The 14,520-nt window shown below is 47.0% G+C and overlaps 1 protein-coding gene across 1 annotated transcript in view; it reads left to right on the forward strand.

Moving 5' to 3' along the window:
• Positions 1-10,150: 10,150 nt before the first annotated feature.
• Positions 10,151-14,520, forward strand: part of SLC7A11 (solute carrier family 7 member 11) — a 58,645-nt gene continuing 54,275 nt past the window's right edge. The window contains exons 1-2 of the mRNA XM_085313238.1: positions 10,151-10,757; positions 13,567-13,693. Coding sequence (XP_085169364.1) covers positions 10,481-10,757; positions 13,567-13,693 — 404 coding nt within the window. The 5' untranslated portion in view covers positions 10,151-10,480. The remainder of the gene's footprint in view (positions 10,758-13,566; positions 13,694-14,520) is intronic.

Here is a 14,520-nt window from a genome sequence, read left to right on the forward strand (position 1 = left end):
TGCTGACATGTTCACGCTCCTGGTGACAGCCGAGCACCCGGGCATTTGTTTTCGAAACGCGTGTTTCTTCTTGTCCTCAAAATATTTTTCAACTCTCGGGCTTTATTTGCTGAGCAAAACAGTTGTAGGTTTCCTCTGAACCTGCTTATGTACTGTTCCACCTCTTCATATATTTTTTTTTTTTGTGGTGCTGAGTTCTGAATCTGCTGCTTCAATTATAGAAACTGCCAACAGTCATATGAAAATGCAGAATATAGAGGCTGAATGYTCCTGCTTTTTAGCTTTGGAATTATTTTTGCATACTCTTGACAATTTTCCCTTATAAAACTAAGTCAGTGATAGCTACAGTTATGGAATGCAAGAAAACTAATGCAAACTTTTACTGGCAAAACAGGGAACAAAACAAAAGTGCCAGAGATTGGTACAATTCCTGGCTCTCCTCCCTGCTTTCTCCCAGCCCTCCAAAGTCAGTTACTAGAAATGAGGAAGAGGAGTGGGAAGTACATGCAAGGCCATGAGAGAGGAAATACAGATGTATGGCTGTTTAACCCTATAGGGGCTATATAACCCTATAGAGTTGCACCTTTCTTTCTGACAAGATGTGCTGTGATTGGGCATTTTGGATCATTTGAGTTTATTGTGCTCAATACAGCAGCGGAGATGATGATGAAATTCTGCTCCCAGTGTATGTGGGCTTAGCAAATTTAGCCTTGAGGTTTAGCTGAAGTGATTTAAAATTGCATTTGTGGTGTTTGTTTAAATCAGCAGAAAACATACCTGAGCAGATGATACATCAGACTATTCAGAGTGGGAAGGTTAATTCATTTTCAGGTTGAAAAAGATGAACTCACTTATTAGAAAATCCTGAAGTTTGTAGAGATGGACTTTGTACACATGGATAGATGAGACTGGAACCTCACCRGGTAAAATAGGGTATATAAAAAGCTAACAGAAACTTTAGGAATGTTGTGCTCCCACGTCTTGGAGGGACTTGTCTGCGTGGGCCTGTAGGTTCCCAGGCAGGTGGAGTCCTTGGCATTGTGTTTCACGGTGATGTCCTCCACTCTGTGCGGATTAGCAAGGCTGCCCGTACAAAGAGGAGAGCCCATCAAAACTCTCAGCTCTGGCTACAGCATCTCTTGGCAATCTTCAATATTTTGGCTGTCAACTCTTTTCTCTCCTTCCTTGGTCATCAAGGAATGGTGAAGCCTTCCCCGTTTAAAACGGGGCAACTGCACTGAGCTCTGCACACAGCTCTCATCTGACATGCTGATGAACACCTTCCCCACCAGCCAGCTGCTCTAATGGGGTGCTTCAGATCCTGGGTCGAGTTCAATATTTGTAATGCGTGTCCATATACATAAATTCCTCTAGATACCCCAGATTTTTTTTTTTTTTTAAATAAAGGAAAGTGACTCTTTTGTCTGTCACTCTGGTAGAAATCAGAAAGTCAGTGGAATTACTCCCAAATTACCCATTACAGTGTGTTTCATGTAGTAACACTTTCTAGTTCTTGCCACATTGCCCAGAGAAAAATAGAGAATACTGCTTTTCTACATGAGTCTGCAGCCCTGGCACATCTCTGCTAAAGCCTGGYTCAGAAAAAAAAGTATTTTAGGGGTTTAAATTCTTTGAGAAGGGGACTTTGACTGAATACACTGAAAAAGTAATCTGCCTTACCTTAATCAACAGATGAGGGTGGTGCATACTGAGGGATCACAGGGTGGAGCGGGAAAAGAACTTGATATTTTGTGAAGCTTATGATGGAGCTACGAGGGTCTGCGCAGCATGCGTGGCTGAGGTCCAAGCCCTGGTCTTTGGTCCTCATTTACTGATTATTCAACCTGTTAGTTCRTCTGTTTCAGATACTGGGACTACTGGATGGAAGGAGAGAAGGTTATCTGTGGTTTAAGTGACCGTGGTTCGTCCTGCCCTGGAGGGGAGCAGATGCGGCAAACTCCAGCTTAGGTAAAGAAAGACCACCAATGCCAGAAGACAGTCYGGCAACCGCTGCCGCCTGGCTGAAGCCTGTGCTTGACTGTCCTCTAACATGGACACGTGGTGCTGGCTCGGCTTGCTGCTCAAGTTCTGGCCAAATGTGCAGTACTGATATAGCCTGAGGGGCAGACAGGACAGTAAAAACTCTGGGACAAACTRCTTGCTTGGTACGGGCTTACCCGAAAAAGCTGGGACCTGTACATATATCTGTATCAAAGAATGAATTATACACTGTTTATTGAGACTCACTGAGACTTGGGCATTCATTGCCTGGGAAAGGAATAAAGATTTCAGTTCCTGGTGAGTGAGAAGACGTTTGCATCCAAAGACCGTACAATAAGGCATCAGCAGGCTATTACCATTTGTGTATAAAAGAAACTGCTTAAAATAGAAGGTTTCATTGTATGTATTCTCGTGTCTAGAAAGATAAGAGGAGATTCTGAATGGCTCCTGCTTTACCTCAGAGTTTGAAAAGTAAAATTTAAATGGGAAAATAGGTGAGAAATACAAAGAAAGGAAAATGAAAGTAAAGGAACAGCTAAGAGCAAAATATACCCCAGCTACCACACTTGTTGCTATCAAGTGTGAGAAGATGCCTTGAAAGCTACATAGTTTTCAGAAACCCAAGTGGCAGTACTTTGCCTAGTTTCTCAGAAAGGGTTTAAAGATTGAGGTCAATTAATTATTAATAATAAAAAAATCCTCAAATAATTAACATGATCTTTCTGCTCAGACTATACTCCTATTCAAACAAACATGCATTTCAAATTATTTATTAAAAATAAATAAGAGCCTGCATTGCATAACCTGAATAGATATTAAGATTAGAGTCAGATCAAGTTTGTCCCTGATTTAAATTTCTGTGGTACTTTGGCCTCTTCTCCAGTGACGGTTTCTATCAGTTATGGTATAGCATCTTTCTGTTCTCCCTCTTCTAGCCCTCTGTACATAGCAAGTTTTGCAGCGCTGTATTGTGCTACTTGAAAATGTCCATAGTTAACTTCATGTACTAATCTTACTCAGTTTTAGCAGTTTGACCCATAAAGCTGATGGATTACCTGATAAGAGAGAGGTCTATGTATTGGAGGGCTGTAAGCTTCAGGGGAAGGTCCCTTCGTATGGTGGCAGGTTATGCAGCTTTTGCTTTGGAGCCTGCCACCTGTATTCACTTTCTGCTCTATGTATTGGCTCCAGGTTTCAAATTTCAGAGGCACGTGTGTGAGATAAGATGGGAGACCCAGGTCTCGTTGCACCTGACACCTTCCCTGTGCTGGGGGGCCTGCCCCCTCTGGAAAAGTGTGAGCAATACAGATTATTTCAGCTTGGATTTTTTTATGGCAGGGGTCATCAAAGCATGCTCTAGATTCCTCTCCTGAAGCTGCAAACTAATAACGAAGAAAATGCTCAAATTAGTGCCCACTCGGTTGTAAAAGACCCTGTGATAAAAGCTGAGGCGTTTGATAAAGAGCTTTCTCTCTTAATGTTTGGAGTATACTAAATTTAGGAGAGATGGAAAAAGGCAAGATTCGGTGCTCACACACAGAGGGGCTTGATCTGCTGGCTGTTTTGTAAGGCCGTTTTGCACTTGTGTGTAAAGTAKGAACTGGAAATGTACTTAGAAATCTATGATACTGCTCTTTCTTCTCCTAGATTTGATGTCCAGGGACCTGGGTAGCTGATACCTCTCTGTAAATGGGATGCCAGTGTCTGGACAGAAGAGTGATGAGGAGGAAGGCAGATTTCTGATGTTGTAGCTGACTTGCATGGAATTTCAAAGGCAGGAATTTCAAAGGTAGGCAAGACAGAAATACCCACACTGTCCTGCCCACACGCTGCCTGTGTCCATTCTACTTTAGCTTCACGATCTTATTAGTAAATATTGCCAAACATGATAAAATCACCACGCTTTAATAGATGATATCATTGAAGAATACATTATGAATGTGGAAAAGAGGAACTTTACTTTCAAAGGAGAAAAAGAGGCTGACCTCAGCACTAAAATGCTCTTCTCTATTGAAATGTAGAAATAATATATAGAGCTGCACTAGTATAAACCGCTGAAGCACCTTGGCGGTGCTCCGAACGAGTGCTCTGTCTGATGGAGTTTTTAATACTTCAAGAAGACGTAGTATGCACATTTAGATGCCAATGAAATGATTCCCTGTAGGATCCATAGGCCGCATTTCAATGTTAAATTATGATGACAGTGTGAATGATTGACCACGAATCGCCAGCGAAGCATTTGTGCGCACACAGAGTAGTGCTTTTGCCTTTCTGCTTTCAAATCCCTTCTTGTGGTAAACTCAGTGCTTCATGCCCACACCGAGATGTTCGTGCCCGTCTCTCTCCTTGCGTGTGCTAATGCTGCTGCTGAAGCAGCCCTGACTGCTGGGCAGTTTATTGCCCAGATCCTGCCCTTGTCTCCACAGCTTGTGTGAGGCCATAGCCAAGACTGGTTCAGTCTCCAGACAAAAAGCTACGTTAAATGAACTGAGAGCAAAATGCGTGGTTGCAACTATTGCTGCATCTGGGCAGCTGAGAGAGAGATGAGAAGGGAACGAAAAATCCCTGTATGATGCTTCTTGGGTGCTCAGATGAGAGTGCAGTTTTCTGTTTCAGCAGAACTGAATAACTCTGAATGTCTGTTCCACGTAGTTTGAGCTGTATGTAACAGGAGAGGAACGAGCTGCTTAAACTTGACAGGAAGCAAGGCTGACCTTGTGTTAATGGTGATAATAAAGAATTGGAGTTCAGGTTAAGGCAAGTGATCTGAAAGATTTCCCTGTAGAGTGGGGTGAGCAAACTAAAACTTGGCTTAACTTCTTGCAATTTTCCTTTCCAAGATTTTGGATAGATTATTTTAATAACAGTACTCAGCTGGTGAATCTCCCTGTCACACCTATGAATAGGGGTAAGTATCATTAACTCCATTAGATGATTTTGCAGAAGGATTTAGTTTATCATGTAAAAACATGATTCTTATAAAATACAGGGCTGCATTAAATAGAGAGGCAAGGTAAATGCCCTAGGAGCCTATTTGCCTTTACAAATGATAGTGTGTAAGTTGTACGAAAAATACAATTAAAGTAAATAGGGAGTAATTAAATAACCACACCTAAGTCTAGTAATCTAGGCAGCTGTTGCATGATTTTTTTCACTTTATAAGCTTTTTATTCAGTGTGAAGAATCCTCATCAAGAAAAAGGAGAAATGGACTAGGAAAGAAAAAAAAAAAATCTTCTCAGTGCTAATGGCTGGCTCTGTCTTAAAATCCTATTTTTTTCAGAAGTGCTGATTAATTCTGTTTAAATGCCTAGCCTGAGATAGCTCAAGCAAAATCCTGACTCCTTGAAGGCGGCGGGAATCTYGCCATTGGGCCTGCTATCTGGCACATGCACTTGTGATGGAAATTTACCCCGAGGCCATGATTTCTCGAAAGCCATGGGGTATCTCAGTGTGTGCATCCAACAGCCGAGGAGCAAGATTACAGTGACTCCGAAAATTGTTGTTCCACTCTGCTGGCTAGCAATGCAAACACAGAAAGATTAAGAATAATATTTATATACAATGTTACTTAGGTTATAATCGCATATATCCTGAGTATGAATAACGAGATGGCATAAAAACACAATCATGTTTTCACATACAGAGGGCTTCAGTAAGAACTGGCTGCCTCTCATCTGGAAACTTTCTTGCTTGGCACCAGGCACTACTGATTCTCATCCATTAAAAAAAAAAAAAAAATCATTAAAATGCCAAACAGTTCAGCTGAAATCATCGTGGCTGCCTTTTGAAATAAAGCTCTAATAGTGAGAAGAATAGGCAAGATTTCTGGAGTTCTTTTTTTCCTTTCCTGCTCACAATTGATAGGCAGCTATCAGTGAGCTGGAGATGGGAAAACTTCCAGAAGCATTTTCCTTCTAATCTGCTATCATTGCCTGCAGTCTTCTCGGAACTGGATTTCTATTTGCTGGCTGTATAGGTATCTGGTTGGAAGCATTTTACTGAAAATACATGAAATAACATTTGAATTGCTTTTGGATTCCTTATAATTTTTTTTTAATTATTTAATTTTTAAAGCCTCTGAAAGGCAAATTTATTTCATTCCTTCTTATATTTTTGTTTTTCTTCTAAATAACTTCTTGGTATTCAGCATGAAATGGAATGTAAAATACTTAAGTGAGTGATTTGTTAGTCTCTGACTAGAAAATAAAGAAAGAAGTCCAAACATTCCCAATAACTTTACTTTTAACTAAAASTTTGACTTGTAGTAGAGAGAACAACTGATTACTTTAGTTTTGTCAYGGTTTCAGATTTTCACTGAAACACAGATAAAGGTCTTATCCACGGAGACCTTGGTGTACTTCACGATGATACTATTCCAACTTAATTCCCGCTGACAMCTTAGTCTTTAAATCTCTTAGCAATTTCTCCCCTCCCCCCCCAGCAGTAGTTAAACCATTTCTCAACATTACAAAAGCAACAACATCCCTGGTCGAAATCTTTCCCTGCTAGATTATCCAAATGAGACGAATGCTTTTAGGGCTTTCTTTTTTTTTGGCCCTCCTTTGATATTTGAAACCTCAGTAGCACTTTCCTGCAGGGCTGGGTTTCTGGGCTTGCAAACAGCTCAGAATTAAGTGGAGAAGACACAGAGGGGCTTAGAAAACTTTTCACACCATGCCACCCACACAAGAGAGTCTGGGGCTTTCCTCACCCCTTTGGTCTTGGTGTGCTTCCTTTTTTAGTGCTTTTTTTTTTTTCCCCCTCTTAACACATACTGTGGCAATGCATGGCCTGCGGGCTTGACTTGTGACTCTCATGATTTACTTGATGCAATAAGCTGATGTACAAAGGCCTGGAAGGGCTGTCAAGGTATGCTTGCTACACCTAGAAATTAAGCAGCTCTTTATGGGCTTGAGAAGGGGAAGCTCGAGCCCAGACTTGAATTTCAGGTCGTCTCCTCTGCGGCCTGTGTGCTGCAACATTCCCGCCAAGGTTTTCCCCGAGGGAAATATCAGGATCCTTCCTGAAGAAGGATTCTTCCTTCTTCACCATCATACCTGGGTCAAGGTATTTGGCAGCAGCTGAACGACTGCGGGAAGCTGAGGTGTCTCCGTACCGGGTTATCCGTGGCGGCGGCCGCCGCGGCGGTGGCGTTTTTGCCCGGGGTGCTGGCGTACGTCGCYGGCGGCGTAGCGCCGGGCTTTGGAGAGGTCGGCGCGGGACGTAGCCCGCGGCGCGGCYGAGCTGGCGCCTGGGGCTGCTCCGTTTCGGCTCGCGGCAGGCGCGGGAAGGCTCTCGCGCGCGCTCCCCGGGGAATCGTCTGYGACAATTTTATTTTCAGAGCGTCCCGTTGAGTAAAAAACGTCCCGTTACTTCGAACAAATACATCGGTCTGCCGAAATCTACCCCGTGCGCCGTGTTTTCACTGCAGGTTTTTAAGGAAGCGCCGGGCAGGCTGCGCCCTGGGCTTTCGGGAGGGCAGACCCGAGCGCTGCGCTGTGTTTGCCTGGCGGTGCTGCAGTCCTCGGCCTGCGAGGAGTAAACCGGGTGGACGTGGCTGGCGGGAAGCGTGCCGGGGGCATCTGCTCAGGTTTGGTGAGGCTGCTCCGTAACGTGTGGGGCAGCGGCGAGTAACGGGCCTTCTGCGGCTTTGGGCCCTCCCGGGGCTCCCGCGGCCGGTAATCCTCGTGAAATTCCCGGAAAGCAACAAGGACTCGCCCACGGCCGGGCGCGCGTTCCCTGTAGGGGATGGGGCTGGCGGTCCGAAGCGGGGCTCGAACTCGGAGAACAAAAAGCGCTTTTGTTCGTTCGCTTGTTTTAACTTCTGGTCGTTTGCAAGAGACAGCAGCGAGCAGCGGTCCGTGCAGCCGCGGCCACCGGGAGGGCTGCAGGCAGCTTCGTCGCCAGCAAGCCGCCAGTATTTGGGGGGGGGGGTTGCTGCATCCGGCCTTCCTTAATTCACACCTTGGAAAATTCAGTGAGAAGTTCACACAGCCTTAAACGTTGCGCCTGTGCTATCCCTGCCCCGCAGAGGAAGCGAGCGCCCTTTCCCCTSCGTGGGAGGCCGTTAATAGCTATGTCCGACGGGCAAACGTTCAGGTTCAGAACATTTTGATGTGCTTCTGGCTAGAGGTCAAACAAAATTTGAAAGCCGTTATAACATCCAGTGATTTTCCTTAATAGCTGGTGCAGACGGCTGGGTTGCTGGGAGCTGTCTCGGGATCGTCTGGAGGCTCTTATTGAACTTCTGATTTTGGTCTCAGAACCGCCTTCCCATTTAAATAAAGGATAAGCACTAGTTAAGAACAATTACCTTAAATTATTGGATGCTTTAAGATGTCATGTGTTTCTTCAGTAAGCAGCCTTGGAAAATTAAAATAAAGGTCATCAGGCAAGCCCAGCTCTGTGGTTAATGCTTTTTCCTGCTTTGATTCGATCTAGTTATTTAGCTCAGGCATTTTATCTTCCTGGGGCACAGCCTGCGAAGGGAAACATCAAGGGAAAACAATTCTGCGCAGCGCAACACCCACTCGCGGCTTGGGATTTAACCGGTGCCGCGGGAATCGGCCGGCTCCGGGCGAGGGGAGGCGGCGCCGGCGGCGCCCGCCGCGGGTCTGGGCGGCGGCCGCTCCGGCGGGTCCAGGTCCGGCTCCGGCACCGCCCGCCCCGAGGAGCGGGAGGAGAGGCCGGGGGGAGGCGCGGGGGGGGATCGGCTGCCGTGCGCACCAGCGAGCGAGCGAGCAGGTGGAGGCGGCGATCGGATGTGCTCGGAAAACAGGCAACAGCCGCCTGTGCTCCGGAGCTGACATCCCTTCCGTTTGCGCCTGCGTACGTTTAGGCCAGATAAACTCTTTTTCTGCCTTGTTCTGCCCCCGTGCAGACGATTACAGGTGAATCACAGCTTCGAACGCGGGGCTTCAAAAGCGCTGAGGTTTTACCGATGCCCCGTGTGTTGATCCTCCAGCGTCTCCTGTTTCTCGAATACACTCGAGAGTGCTGCAGCGCTCTGAGCTCGGCGCCTCCTTTTCAAATGACAAAATGCCAGACTGCTCTCTCTCTTATTTTCCTTCTTTTATTTTTAATCCTAGGTCCTAATTAAGCAGTAGCTATGAGAGCCGTAACTGCAGCAATCACTTCTCTTTGCACTGATCTAATCTGAAGCCTTGAGCAGCTGCGGTAGTTATGCTACGAAGGATTTTTCCCCTTTGGCATACGCCGCGCAGGCTGTCCCTTGATTAGGTTACAAGTGCTCGAAGGCTATTGATTTTTGTGCTGCTTTTTGAGAGTGTTCCTTTTCTAGCAGTTTAATTTCTCCTGCTTGCATTTGAATTATTGGGTCGTGCAAGAAAAAATATTTATGCATCTGATTACCTGTTTATCTAGTCAGAAAAGCTCTACGCTAACTTGAAAATCACTGATTTCTGAGTCACCGGAGGTCCTGTGCGTGCCCTGGTGTGTTGTCCTAATCCTGCCAGACCATAAAAAAAAAAAAAAAAAAAAAAGGCTCTGCTGTAAATGTTAATAGTATTTCTTAAGGGGAAGTGTTGTTGCCAAGTGGCTTACGAACATCCCAGAAACACTGCATGTATGAAAATTACTGTACTATGGAAATAACCTAGATTTTTCATTAGCCGGGTTCGGGCGCATTGCTAGGCAGCGGGGGGCAGCAGGGGCTGCTGCGCGCCGGGGATGGGGATGCACGCCGTCCTCCCGCACCTTTCCAGGTACGCGGCGCAGCCGCGAGATCAGCTCGTCGATCGCAACGGGACGAAAAGTTAAGCCCCGCGAACTTTAATGTTGTTAGGAGGAGTTTTTGGAGAAAGGAGCTGGAAGAGACCCAGCGCTGACGTAGCCCGTTTGATTTCTTCTCCCCGTGCGCTCGCTCGGAGCAGCTTTGCGGTTAAGGCAGGCTTTTGTCTCGCGCTGCGAGTCACTGTAAAAAAACTTGGGAGCGCGTCTGCGGGTGTCGCCGGCGGCGGTCAGAGCTCAGCTGCCGCCTCCTCCTCCTCCTCGCTTCGTTCTTCCCACCGCCCCGCGCAGGTCGGTTGTGCAACATGCCCCTACCAGTTCAAAAAAAAAAAAAAAAAATGCTGAGTAATGCCAGAGGTTCTCAAATGGCTGATGCAAACCTGGAGAATTTGCATCATCATTCAGCTGGAGTAACTTGGTATGACAAGAGCTTAAATACAAGTCCACGCGGAAGCCGAGCTGGTTTCCAACGATAGGCAGGACCAGCTAGCAGCGTGCAAGCGCAGGTGTTGCCGAGCAGGGCTCAGACCGCGGGGACGAGCCAAACACGCTGAGAGCCTCCTACCTGGGTGAGGGGCAGCGGCAGGAGGCAGGGACTAAGTAGCTAGTTACACAAGGAGGGGGAAAAAAGAAAAACAAACAAGAAAAAAAAAGAAAGATCCCAAACTGAGTTTGTGCTACAAACTTTCTGCCTGCGCTCGCCGTGGGTGTGCTGGGGGCAGTGTAGCATGCTCAGGAAAGCTGCTGTCACCACAGCCTCTAATGGAAACTACTCGCAGGGGCAATGCAACGGCCGGTTGCCCTCCCTGGGCAGCGGGCAGCCGGCCCAGGAGGCGAAGGTGGTGCTGAAGCAGAAGGTGACGCTCCTGAGGGGGATATCCATCATCATYGGCACGATCATCGGCGCCGGCATCTTCATCTCGCCCAAGGGGATCCTGCAGAACACGGGCAGCGTGGGCATGTCCCTCTGCGTCTGGGTCGCCTGCGGCGTCCTCTCCCTCTTCGGTAAGTCRCCCCGGAGGGGCAGCCGCCGCACTGGCGCTGCCGCCGGCGTGGGTTTGGCCGTTGGAGATCCCAGCGCAGCACCGCGCTCGAGGACCGGCAGGGCTGCAGGAGCTTTTCCCGCGCCCGGATAGGTTCTGTGCAGGGTGCCGAGGTCTGCGGTCGCTGCTGCCCCTCGTGCCTCCCCTTACGGCCRCAGGAGCCCTTCGGGACGACCGTAAGAGCAAACCGTGTTTCCGACGGGTCCGGAAAGTAACAGGAAAAGGAAACGTCCAACGCTGCAGCAGAAAGCGTGCCGTGCATATATAACGTTTTCCTGCTGGCTGTAAGAAGCAGTTTAGCGTTTGCTTGCAAGGTGCTGGGGGTACGGGCCGCTCCGCGTGGACACCGGCGAAACGTGCAGTCRGTTGGACTCAGTTCCCCAGGGGCGAGATCAAGCTCTGGGAGGAATAACTCCTGCTGGACACAACCCGTATTGGCACGAAAGGGAGCAAAATAATAATAATAACCCCCCTCCCCCAGAGGTGGATTTCTGCTTTCACTTTGTTCCTGCTGGCGATGCTGCTTGCATTGCAGAAGGCGGTGGGGATGGAAACAAATTGCTAATGAGAGGTTTATTCCTGACCTGCCTACACCGACAGCTTTTACTAATTTTTGTTTTTAACAGTAGTAAACTCTGAAGAATGCTGGTTTATTTGCTCCGCGCGCAAAGCCCCCGCTCGGCGCGGGAAACCCCAGCCGCCTGCTGAGGAACAGAGGGTCCATTGACCTGCTTAATGAGTTAATCTCGGAGAAGCCGAAGAGCTAACAAGAATATTGGCTTTATTTAAAACACAGGCGGCTTGTTTTCTGGCAGGAGGTAACGAGGGCAAACGCTGACTAACGCGTGCCTGCTTAATAGGTGGAACATGCAAATGCAGCTCCGTGTAAAGTGGCTCTGAGCTTGAGAGAGGCATCGACTGCGTGCAGGCTTAAGTCCTCCCAAGCCAGGCAGATGAGGAAGGAAAGCTTGGACCCGTTTGGGCCAAATGTCAAGYGTAGCAGTACCGTGTGCGATGTAATCTGTCACGCGAGCGTGGAAGTCCTGCTTGCAGCCAAACTCCTCCCACAGAGGAGGACCTCAGGTGCATTTTGTAACCCTGTCYTAAGACTTTGGTCTTTAGACTCGGTTAAAACGCAACCTGCTTAAGGGGTTGTGTGTTTGCATTTAACTTCAGTAGTTGTGGTTTTGTAGCTGTGAAACAAAGTTTGTAGCAAAAAACCTAGTCTCTTGTCAGATGGATTTTTCCGGCTCATTTTCCAGATCTCGAGATGCGAAGAACAGTACGTTTTTGCCCAGCAAAAGATACTACCTATTTCTCTAAATGGAATTGTTACAGTTATATGTTCATATTTTTCATGTTGTGAACATTTTTAATTCCCTGTAAAGTAAAATTTCATATAAAGATCACCTAAGGTCTTGGTGAAGCTCTCAGTGAAACATAATTTGATTTCATCCTGAATTTCTCCAGAAGAGATTGGCAAGGGGGGAAAAAAAAAAAGAAAGCATCCATGGTTTCTTTTAAATGTGGCTGTAGAATTCCTTTGAGCACTTTTTTCAGGTTAGCTGAAGAATATCAGACAAAAGCTACCATATTTTCACAAAGCCCCAAGCAAAAAGAATGAGCAAGGGTGGAATTTGTCACGAAGTCCTATAGCTCTGCCAGGCTTGTATGCGCCACGTGGGTTGGCAACCGCGGTTTTCATCTTGCCGTGTGGGCGCGCAGAAGCGCGCAGGGAGCAGAGCCTGAAGGACTTCGCAGTGCTTCGTTGGTTTTAACCCTACGGGATGAGCGTCCGCCGACTCTGTTGCTGCTTCCCGGCGGCCTCTCGCGCTCCTAGCAGAGCTGCCGATGTTTGCGAGGCTCGGTACGCCTCTGCTCTGCTGCCGCGGTCCCGCCGCGGAGCGGAGAGCCGGTGGCTGCGCGGTGGCCCACGAAGCGGCAGCAGCAGGCGGTACCCGGGCCGGGGTTGCTTCCTGGCGGGTCCTTCTAGCTGCAGCCCGGCGCCGCGAGGGCCGAGGACACGTGCTGTGCGGGTGGCCGCCTCGGGGAGCTGGCCCTGAGCTGCCGCTTCGCCGATGGGGGAAACCGCTCTCCTGCTAAGGAAACACGAASCTGTCTAGATTTGAGGGCAACGCAGACACGAACCGAGCTGTCGTTGCGTCCGTAGCACGYGCACGACCGCGCGAGCGCTGAAAAGCCAGGGTTAAGCCATTCCCCAAGGCTTCTGCGTCAGGCRTCGACAACGTTATCGAGTGAAATTGTTAATCCGCAGTTCGTGCCTTGGGGTTTTGGCCGGTCGATCGCTTCGCCCGCGGCAGAGCACAGGGCACGCAGGTGGGTCAGGCCTTCCTCTGGAGGCTGCACCAGTGGTCGCCAGTGCGGAAAGCAGGTGATCATCCTGTGATAGCAAGCTGACGTGTCCAGGGTTTTCACTTAGCTGCGTGGTCACGCTGACTGGGAAACTGCATAGCTGGCATGACACAGCATTTGGTCCTACCTGTTCACAAAATGTTGATAAGTAATGACACACCTCAATAGTAAAGAATTTGCTYGGTGACTTGCACTGAAATACAATTGCTTGGTTAACTGCAAGTCTAGTTGAATAAATGAAACGTCATAAAGTTGTTTGAAAAAAGATGATTAAAACATATCAAAAGTAATTGCAATACTACAGCAGCACCGTTGCTTGTCTTATTATTCATGAAGCATAAATGTTTTGAAAGGTATTTCTGGATAGCTCTAGTGATACCACCATTTAATTCTCACAGGTGCCCTCTGCTATGCTGAACTAGGAACATGCATTAAGAAATCTGGTGGCCACTACACCTATATCCTGGAGGCCTTTGGTCCGTTACCTGCTTTTGTGAGAGTCTGGGTTGAATTGCTCATCATTCGGTAAGCGCACCATGGGTTTTCTTTATTTCTCTTCTGATGCCAACACACTTTCACTCCTAATGAAAAATCTCAAATATTTGATATGTGAAGAAATCAAATGAATCCTGATGCATGAGCTGTGTTCTTTTAATAAGGTTGCTTCAGGTAATTCAACAATATTATTTTGCTTGTCAGCATTGAAACATTTAAAAAAAGTATGTTTGGAAAAAAAAAAAAGATTCAAAGTAAAGTGCCTGTCACACAAAKTCAGCTACTTGTTTTAATTCTGCTGAGCTTACTGTATCTATTGATGTCACTAATAATGCCTGTGCCTATATAGAGTTAGCTTGTATACAGCRTAGTTGAGCAGGGAAGTTACTTTTGCTTTTTCTCAGGCTTGGCATTGGCTTTTGGAGTGGCTGCTGTTATCTGTGGATAGAGGAATCCCTCTAGTCAAGCTATTGCTCAGCCGTTTTTAGATTTTAAGGTACCGTGTACTCTCGATATCTAAAGTCAGATCCTGTATTTTGGTTTTGTGGAGTGTTGGAGAAGTTACTTCTTGACTGCTATGAAATGCACCAATGAAAGCAAAGCAGTATAAAGTTGTTACACACATGGAGTATCCAAAGTGTTGGTTTGATGGGTAAGCTTGTGCTTCATGCAGCCCTTGACATAGTGTGTAGGTGAATTATARTATGAAGATGCAAAAGCATCAAATCATAGCAAATAATTTTTCGTAATGTAAGTGGATCTTCGTATCAAAGCCAAGCTAACCCGTTGACATTCTTTTTTACAGTATTTCTGAGGCTGGAGAGCTTTTTACACATAGAACAGGGTAATTCACTTAT

Source organism: Rhea americana, unplaced genomic scaffold (assembly GCF_003343005.1).
Source record: "Rhea americana isolate MKP2758 unplaced genomic scaffold, rheAme1 scaffold_38, whole genome shotgun sequence".
NCBI lineage: Eukaryota > Metazoa > Chordata > Aves > Rheiformes > Rheidae > Rhea > Rhea americana.